The following is a 9,670-nucleotide window of genomic DNA, read 5'->3' as shown; positions in this document are numbered from 1 at the left end:
GCTTTAGTTCACTTTTTTATTTTGACTGTAATGCAAACAGGCATAAGTATTCCATAAAATCAGAAGATTGGAACTATACAGAAAGAGGTGCATGCTTTAGAACAATGTGGATATCTTGCAAACAGAGCCAGAGTCAGTCCGAGAGAGGGGGCTGGAGTACATTGTACGAATGGCAGAGATTTTAGCAGCATTGAGAGCTCAGAGGTAGGGGAAAACCATGTTTGTAACCACTTAAAGCACTGGTATGATCAAATACAACACCAGCTCATCTATCCCTCCTCCCACCGTCCCCACCCCTTTGCTCCTCAGAAGAAACCTACCTCAGGATCACGCGAAAAGCTACAAAATAAGCTACACATCCTCCTCCACACATACCTGTCTTATGGGATGCGAAGTGAGAGTAAAGACAACGTGCCAGTGTTAAATCGTGGCATCATTTGATAAACCAAATGAAGGCACAGTGACATGAGGAGGTGCTGAGGGGAGGGAGGAAGGAGCAGGAGGACCAGAGAGCAGCGAGAGGTTGGAGTCCCTTCCAGCACAGCAGAATTTACTCATCTGAAGATGTTGAGAAGAGGTTTAGGAAACCTCTGCCGTGGAAAGTTTGGGAGTTGCCTGCCCCAAAGCTGCCACCCTTCACAGACCAGTCCCCTTCCTCATCATGGCATCAGGGAAAAAGGCCATCAGGAGAAAAACTAATCCAAACCAACCTTTGAGGCTTATGCTTTTCAAAGGTGCCTAAGGGAATCACGGAATAAATCCCTGTTCCTATTACAAAGATGAATTGGCACTGAATATCAGAATCCCTGGGTGGCTGGAAACTCATGTTTCTAACTCCATTCAATCTAAAAAGCGACGAGTCCTGGCTGAAAGTCATCTTCCTCTGTTCATCTGCTGCCTGGGGAATTGTGCACACTCTGGAAGAGCTGGGGATGGTGCTGCAGACCAGGGAATCTATTCTCAAGCTCTTTTCAGCATACAAATCCCAGGGCTGTTTGAAGGCATCTCAAGGCAGCAGAGCACGTTTAACCTTGGGAATGGTGGACATTTGCCTATTGTGTAGAATTCTAGCAAAGCAGAAACTGGGCATTGAATTTCACTGGCTTCAAAGCCATCACTTCAATGCTGTGCACGGGGAGGTGCTGAAACACCATCTTCTGTTTGCGGACATCCTGTCGAGTACTGTAAAACCTATTTTGTCAAGACGTGATTCCGTGCCACAATCACACAGAAAGAGAATAAAGCAGGCTCAGAAGCAAGTAGCATTAACATCTCTTGTTGGAGCTGAATATGTATTAAGGCAGTTTTGTTGCCCTTGGAAAATCTTTAAATCTCTGTTAGCAATTCTTGTGAGAACAAAATATGTGATTGAATTCAAAACAATCTGATAATGTTTTTTGTTGGCTTTCTCCACCCGAAAGCAGCACATGAAAACAAAGCAACAAAAAGAAGCCCCGAATCTTTTGCTCTTTTAGATCATCTCTTTCAGTATTTACCCTTTAAATTTTAAAGCATTAAGGATACTTATGGAAATAAAACGCTTTGCCCAGTGTTATTCACCCACTTCCCCACCGTGGTAGCAAAGCGTAGCTGCAAAGCCTTGCCCTGTGGGCTCCTGTCCAACAACGGATGCTCAGGACAAGGCTCACTGGTTTGAATACCTTGCTTTTAAAGTGGTTCCTCCCTCCTCTCTCCCTGGAATCTGGGCAGGTAGGAAGATGAATAAGGCAGGAAAGCAGCAGCCCTCACAGTAAGGTGCTCCCATTGCTAAACAAGCTGTGACCACTCCGCTATGGGCTCACAATCTCTTGGGTTTTGTTTGCTTGGTTGTTATTTTCCCCTGTGATTTCAATGGCTCAAACTTCCATCACAGCCAGACATCTGTAGGGGTGGAGGCCAAGCCTTTCTAGTCTGCTTCATTCCTGGCACAGCAGGAAAAAGGTGTATCTATATCACAATGCTTAAATATGCCATGAGTTACCCATGCTAAAAGCAAGCCAATGTCTGGGAAGGTCTGTTTTACCTGTGGAACCAAGTGCTTTAAAGCAGAAATCTCATTAGCTTTCTCCCACTCCTCTGGTTTCCTATTAAATACACACAGCCATATGGAAGAAGCCAGAGCTCAGATCTCCCTGTCGAAGAGAGACTTCAAATGGGTCACTAGAGTCATGCATTGCAGGCAAGTGCAGATAGACACACACAAAATCACTGCCATCATGAAACTGCTGCCGCTTTGAAAGCCTGATCCTGCAAGCTGCTGAAATCCCCAGTGCCACTGAAGCGTGTCGAAGGTGTTTTGTATTTGGGAGGACTCAGATCCAAGTTCAGGAATACAGTTTTCAAGAGCATTCAGCACTGGCCAAATTTTGCTCCTCCTGTTACAGCAAAAGAAATCATTATACCAAAACCAGTTACAGCAAAGTGGAATGGTCCTGAAAATGTGTCTCCATCTGTTCTGTAAAGGGACTGTGCTCCCCTCTGGAACTATCAAAGTGATTGCAAAGTTATCAGAGCAATTCTGAAGCTGAGAGCTCATCCCCAGTGAAAACAGGAGCAAAATCTTGTTTTGAGCATAAAAATTCTTCCAAAGAGCACTGGGAACTCTCTGCAGCTCCCCCACAGGTATGAATCAGAGGAGTGAATGGCCTCAGTGGTCATCAGTTGTGAGACAGCAGCTTTAACTTGGGCTTGGTGCAAGGTCATGAAGTTTCAAGCACAAACTCTCCTCCTGCTGCCAGCTTAATAAAACCATGATCTCCAGTATATGGTAGGTGTTTATGGACCTGTGGTGCTTCAGAAGGTGGTGTCCAGTTTTCACCCACACTTTGCACTGACTCCATACACCTATCAAACCCCTTCACTGGGAGATTAAGTGCAGAGCAGGCCTGTAGGTTTCCTCTCAGTTATCCCAGGGGCAATTTGCCCATCAAGAATTTCACTTATCCATTGAAGTCACTGTTCCCCTCAGCCCCCAGTCTCTGTGTGTGAGGAGCATTTCTGGAGAGAGCCAGAACAGGAGTACAGCCCTAGTACAATAGTCTCTTCCCAGCCCAAGGCACTGCAAGCCCGTTGCCATTCCCAGGACTCACCCTTGCCAAGCAACTCACTGCACCTTTTGTCTGGTCAGCCAGGGCTGAGAAAGGAGGGATCTCTGGAGAGAAGTGGTAAAGGGAGCACAGGGTACAACCTGGGATGGGGTGAGAGGCGTCACGTACTAACAAACAGTAAAGGAACAAACGGAGCAATCACAGTCAGACTGGACACAGGTTCAAGCAGCTCCTGTCTCTTCCCATCTCCTCTTCTGCATGGGTGCAATCACTCAGGACATACCTGCAAGCTGTGTTGCACAGGCTCACACTGCTCTGAGTGTAGAGTCCCCTGCTCACCCCTGGGATGTGTAGGCACAGGATGGCGCAGGGAGCTCAAACCCATTTCTCTGGCCAGTATGGACATGGCTGGCTCAGTTCCTCTAAGTTCAACGATCTCAGGCCCACCCTGCACCGACCGTGGAGTCATCTTCCTGAGTCTGCTTCTGAGGGCAGAAGTCTCATTATTTTCCTGCTGTCTCTCATAAACAGAGCAACAACAAACTCCCAGGCAGTCCTTTTGGGGAGATGAAACCTTTGAAGTCATCAACAACACAGGCAGTAGACACCCTTGCACTGAATGAACAACTTATTTTTCCCTGCTAGTGGACACAGCAGGTTGGAAAAACAGAGAATCATTTCCCATGAGTTTTCAAGGTCAGGTAATAACTTTCTGTGGATGTTTGAATTAAAATCTTTGCCAAAACCAACCCCACTTCATAGTGTCTTGAAAATCAAATCTCCTTTTTAGAGAAGACCCTCTTTGTGTTTAATATCTGGGGAGCAAACAGGAGCAAAGCTGCTCAAAACGGGCAGTGGTGGTGGTGGACATCCTCCAGGAGAGGAACTCGGACACTGGATCAGGCTGGGTGTCATCAGGCCCAGCACCCCTCCCCTCAGGAGCCATGTGGGGCTGTGCAGGAGCCTGTCTGGGCAGCAGGCACCTGGAGGTGACAGATCTGTGAACCAAGTGCCCAAGAGGCACAACCTCTCATCCATGACACCCTGGAGCAGCTCACAGCACTACTCTGTGGCTGACCCCACCTCACTCTCTGCTGCTTATCCGTGCCAGAGTTACTGTAGCTACAGCCACACGTCAGAAATGTCACACTGGCACAAGCAGGGTGTAGACAACTGGAGGAAGAGCTGCATTTGTGGAATGATAAAGCAGATCCACAAATTGATTTTCCCCTTTGCTGTGGGAGAAAATGAAGCACGAGGGGAGTGCGATGCCCCTGCAGGTGAGAGGATGGAGAAGCTGAGATGTCTGAGACTGACTCAACAAAAACCAGTGAATCAAAATTCCCAGTGGTGCAGCTCGTGAGGAGCAAATGGTCCATCTCAAGCAGAGGGAGCAGAAAGGCAGCTCAGAGCCCTGGTGGACATATGAACGGGAGTCATGGACCTTCATGGCAGGAAGAGTGTTTCTTCTCCAGGGCCGGGCAAAGAGGCTGCCCTTAGAACAGCATATCCCTTCCAAAGGGCTCTGAAGGACTCACCTACCCAATGCCTGGTGAACTTGAGGGGGCTCTAGCTGTCTGTGACACAAGCCCCTGCATGGATCCCACTGAAGGCAAGGCACATGCCCCATTCCCTTCTCCACTGTGCTTCCCCACTGCTTTCACTGACAGCTTGGGTGGAAGGGGGATATGGAGGTGAGAAGCTTTGGGGTACAGGGAAAGCAAGTCAATTCGTCTCAGACACAGACTCCAGCAGCAGTACGTCTTCCAGATGGGAGGTGATACAGGACAGGAGAAAACTAATTGCCAGCAACACAGGATGAGCTGGGAAAAGGACAAAGGCAAGGGCATTTCTTAGGGCACTACCTGCTCTTCAGATTGCATCACTCCTTCTACCAAAAGGAGAACCAGAGCTCAAAGTCTAGAGCCACAAGCAAATCTCCCAAAAGAAGGGGATGAGTTTGATTTTTTCCCTTCAGCTCTGTTTCTGCAGCCACAGGACTGGGGGTTAGGACCAGGCTTGTTCTATGTTCACAGCTTTAGGGCTGTTTTCCACAGACAGCAAAGGGACCCAGCTCCCCCACCCCACTGCCTGCCCTGGGATTAAGGCACAACCCACACAGGGGGACCGTGGGCTGCCCTTTCTCCTCTCCTGTCCAGTTTTCACCTCCAGGTGACAAGTCCCCAGGCAATGACACAAACCTGCCCTCGCACCCGGCTCCAAACCCTGCTCTGGCCACAGAGTGGCAGCATCCATTCGTATTTTCCACCACTCTGGTGGGAGCATCAAAACCGAGACTTGGAGCTCAATTCGGTGCCTTTTGCTCCTGGATTTGGGGTTGGAGCTGTTTCAAGCATTCAGGGAGTCAAGGCTGCAGGAGGTGATCACGGTACGGGGAGACATGGCTAGCCAAGCAGCAGGAAAGAGGAGGAAGTCCTGGCTGAGGGTGGGGATAACGGCACAGCCTGGGGCCGGGGGAACCGGAGCAGCTTGTACCATGGGCTGGGAGAGCAGCAAACCTCCTGCAGCTTTTTGTTCTGGCTTTGACAGAGGGTGGCTAATCTCTGCCCTCTGAAAGCAAGCTCACCATTGCAGCTCCTGACCAAGCCCTCTGCTGTCACCGGTTTTGGTGCTTTGCTCCATAGAAGTATCAGCATGGAGTTCATCAGAGCAAGGGCAGGAGGAAAGGATGGGCATCTCCTACATCTGCCAACCCCATATCCCTGCCTCCAGCAAAAGCTGCAGCCGTGCTCTGCTGTCCTTGTCCTGGCAATGAGGGAGGACAAACCTTTTCCAAGATGAGGAAGAGAGGAGGAGGAGGAGGAAGGACACCAAAGGTCATCTATGCTTTACCTTGCAGACAGCTTTTCTCTGTTAGAGGGATGATACCTTCCTGTGATCGCGTTAACAGATGCTTTTGGGGCCAGGTTTCTGCAGCAGGGCTGAGGTGTGAGCGTGCCAGAGCCCAGTCACGCAGCATCTTTGCAGCCCATCTCACCTCTCTTCTCACTTGAGATGTCCGGGCAGACACAGCTAGTGCTGCTGGCAGCTGGGGCAGAGCCTACAGAGGGGGCTGGCTTGTCACTGAGATGCCACATGCATTTCTCAGGTCACTCCGTGCTGGCACTTTCTGCTCCTGAAGGTGTGGAAGAGGCTGGGCTCTGCTGTCCCAGCACTGCTCATGGGACTCTGCTAAGATGGAGATGATGCTGTCTTTGGGCTTTCAAGAATCCTTGGTCAGCACATCCTCACCAAGGAGCAGGAGCCTCCGTAACCCTCCAAGTGCTGCCTTCCAGATAGGAGATGCTTCTTGCAGTGGGGTTGGAGTTGCTTCTCTCCCATCCTCATGGCTTTTCAGTCTCACCTGGGAAAGGGTTCACACATTCACAGCATGCAAAGCTCTGGAATGCAGCCAGTCCCTCAATCTGTCCCATCAGCATCATTTCTGCAGGTCACACATCTCCTGTAAAGCCCTCCAGAGGACAGCCTGGCCAAGCAGCAGTCAATGGCATGAGTTTTTCCCCAGCATACACATCAGCCTGTGTATTTGATGCTTGCTTCTCTGTGGGAGGACTCATGCCAGCAAAAGTAGGGTTGAGCAAAAGGAGAGGCTCGTGGGGAGCAGGGAGCAGAGAAGGAGGCAAACATAGCACAGAATCCATTTAGGAGAAATCATGACATGTGGATAAGAGACATCCCACCCTTGGGATCGAAACAGACACTTGTATCCAGGCTGCTTGGGGGTGAACCAAGTTCATAGGCACGAGGGCATTGCACATCATCTGCCCCAGCTTCAGGCATATGCCCAGGGCTGTGTAAGTCCAAAGAAAAGCCATGAAAACGCAAGGATTCAGCCAAGCCCCGAGCTGGGGAGAGGGGGAACTCTGGTCAAGCAACAAGACGTAGCCATTGCCCAGCCCCTGCCACCTCTGCTGTCCCACTGAACACCAAAATGTGGATGATCACAAAGTTGATTTCATGCAGCTGCAAAACGCCCTCGTGAGAAGGAGAAATGTGGAGTTCTGTTAAGAGCCACTGCAGGTTATAAAGCCATCGTACTTCAGTGGGGAAATCCAGGGAAGGGAAAGGGGGTGAAAAGAAATGGCCACAGGACAAGAGCAAGAGAAAGAGGAAGAAAAGGAAATAAAAATCATCATCATTATCATCATCATCAGGACACAACGACAGGACGAGAGACAGAGCGCTTTCCATGGGCAGTTCCCCGCGGAAAAGGAGCCACCGTGTCCGTGAGATACAAAACCCTCCGGCTGGAGGGGGCAGCAGGAGCCGGGACTGGTTTGGCATCCCCTTGGGGTGACGGGTCCAGTTAGGAGCAGAAAACCCTGCAAGGGAAAGGGAAGAAAGGCTGGGCTTAGTGAGAGCAGGGAGGAGCAGCGGAACACTGGGTAAGGACCTTCCCTGGGACCATGTAGTAGACAGGAATTTACAGTGCCTTTTGCAGCTGTGTAAAGCGGACAGAGAGGTAACCTTTATCCCGACCTAGAGGTGGGAAACTGAGGCACTCTGTATGCAGTGCAGATCCCAGAGTATGTGCTGTGTTGGAGAAAAATTCCTACCCAATCTCAGGGACGTTGGGAAACCCGCTCTGGGTCAGCAGGGCACTACATGGCACAGCCAGGAGTGCAGGGAAGGGATCTGCAACCCAGGTTACTGAGGGCCAGGACAAGGAGGAAGATCCAGGCAGCTGCCCATCCTTTATCCTAAATAATCCTTCTGCTCAGCCAGGGAAAATCCCACCCCGGCTGAGCTGAGCAAATGGCAGGACATGGTAGAGCAGAAACAAACAGAGCAAATGTCAAGGTTTTCTACTTCTCTTGGTTGTTTTTGCAACAGTGGAAAGAAAGGTCTCTAGATCTTTCCTAACAGGGCATGCAGCAGCCTGGAGACCTCTCCCTCTGTGGGTACCTGCTGCCTGCATCCCTTGGGCCAGGCAGGGACCCCCAAAGCCATCAGTTGAGCTGGGGAAACCACCCCTCACCGTGGGTCCTGCAAACTTTAAATTCAGGCCTTTACATTTAAACAGGGGAGATCCCAGTTAGATACTGGAAACAAATTCTTCCCTGTGAGGGTGCTGAGGCGCTGGCACAGGGTGCCCAGAGAAGCTGTGGCTGCCCCATCCCTGGCAGTGTTCAAAGCCAGGTTGGACACAGGGGCTTGGAGCAAGCTGCTCTAGTGGAAGGTGGACACAGGGGTTGGAGCTGGAGGAGCTTTAAGGTCCCTTCCAACCCAGCCCAGGCTGGGATTCTGTGATTTGATGTAAACTCCTTGGCAGGGGGGGCAGAGGCAGGCAGTAAACAGAACTCTTTCCCTTTGCATCACCATTTAGATGCAATTGTCAGGTCTGAGCACATAGGTCCAGGGGGTGCAATAACCCAGGAAGGCCACCGGCACATTTGTCCTAGCAAGGTAACAGCTATTTCAGAGCCTGCCACGCAGCAGCCTCTGCTTCCAGTGCAACCCCAAATGCTTTTTCTCATCCTCTGCTATAAGAGGGATCACACGAGTGCAGAAGTTAAAGCTCCCTTCCCCATCCCACACATGCTGGGGAAGCAACTGCAGGGGTTAAAATAAACGTGTCAACTCACTCATCCGTGTCTTTTTTGCTCTCCTCAATGAATGCAATAGACTCAGATCTAAGGCGGTTAGTCACTTCGTACGTACGCAGGGTGACTCCAAAAATATCCTCGTGGTACCGGCTGTCATCCTGAAACACGGATGGGAGAGGGGCAGCAGGAATGAGGAGTGTTTACAAACAGTTGTGTTGCTGCAGCACCACAAAGCTCTGTGGTGTGGGCAGGTACCAAACACACAGCACATGTTCTGTCTGGAGGGACAGGCAGGGCAGAGGGGCAGGGACAAGCAGGGAGGTGGAAATGACCTTCCCAAAGGCACACTGTGGGGCAGTGGTGGAGCTCCTCATCGTTTGGCAGCCTTGGACATCAAGGGGACAAGGAGCCTGGGGCCAGCCTGTGTGTGAGAGCTGGTTGTAAACCAGTTAAAACGTAGTTCTGAGTTCCGTTAGCTACTGGATGGAGTGTGGGGACCTGGTTCAGAAGGGGCAGTCCCACAGGAATCAGGCTGAGTTATCCTCTTAAGGAGAAGCAGAGCGTTCAAGCATCGGTCCTTTGGCCTGTGTCCCAGACTGAGCTCATTTATGCTTCAGCTGCAACATCTGCAGCAACCTGTTTGCCCAGGAGCGTTGTCCAGCCAGGCACACACACAGAGGAGATCTGGGGAAGGGGGACTCACTGTGAGGGTGCTGAGGCACTGGCACATGGTGCCCAGAGGAGCTGTGGCTGCCCCATCCCTGGCAGTGTTCAAGGCCAGGTTGGACACAGGGGCTTGGAGCAAGCTGCTCTAGTGGAAGGTGTCCCTGCCTGTGGCAGGGGTTGGAGCAGGAGGAGCTTTAAGGTCTCTTCCAACCCAAACCAGGCTGGGAGTCTATGATTCTATGACCCACAAACTTCCCTGTTAGGTTAGTGCACTGATGGGGGAGGACACTGAGAACTAAGCAAGGTGAACAAGCCCTGCCCAGGCCACCAAGGGTGCCCAACAGAGCTTGTATCAGTGCTCATCACAGGAGCTGAAGGACTGCAGCAAAG

At 50.8% G+C, this 9,670-nt stretch overlaps 1 protein-coding gene across 5 annotated transcripts in view; it reads right to left on the bottom strand.

Annotated features, from left to right (window-relative positions):
* Positions 1–3,381: 3,381 nt before the first annotated feature.
* Positions 3,382–9,670, bottom strand: part of NOS1 (nitric oxide synthase 1) — a 74,621-nt gene continuing 68,332 nt past the window's right edge. For 4 of the 5 annotated variants that reach the window (XM_061465778.1, XM_061465776.1, XM_061465775.1 and 1 more), the window contains 2 exons: positions 8,654–8,772; positions 3,382–7,390 (listed from right to left, as the gene is read on the bottom strand). In XM_061465778.1, the coding sequence (XP_061321762.1) occupies positions 7,375–7,390; positions 8,654–8,772 (135 nt within the window). In that variant the 3' untranslated portion in view covers positions 3,382–7,374. Of the gene's footprint in view, positions 7,391–8,649; positions 8,773–9,670 lie in introns of those variants that run through there. The other variant, XM_061465779.1, reaches the window with a different exon arrangement.

The sequence above is a fragment of the Pezoporus flaviventris genome, unplaced genomic scaffold, assembly GCF_033815535.1.
Source record: "Pezoporus flaviventris isolate CSIRO_AGI_PZ_B2104156 unplaced genomic scaffold, CSIRO_AGI_Pfla_v1 ptg000041l, whole genome shotgun sequence".
Classification (NCBI taxonomy): domain Eukaryota; kingdom Metazoa; phylum Chordata; class Aves; order Psittaciformes; family Psittacidae; genus Pezoporus; species Pezoporus flaviventris.
Note: the sequence above shows the minus strand (reverse complement) of the source record. Positions and strands in the feature narration are given on the sequence as shown.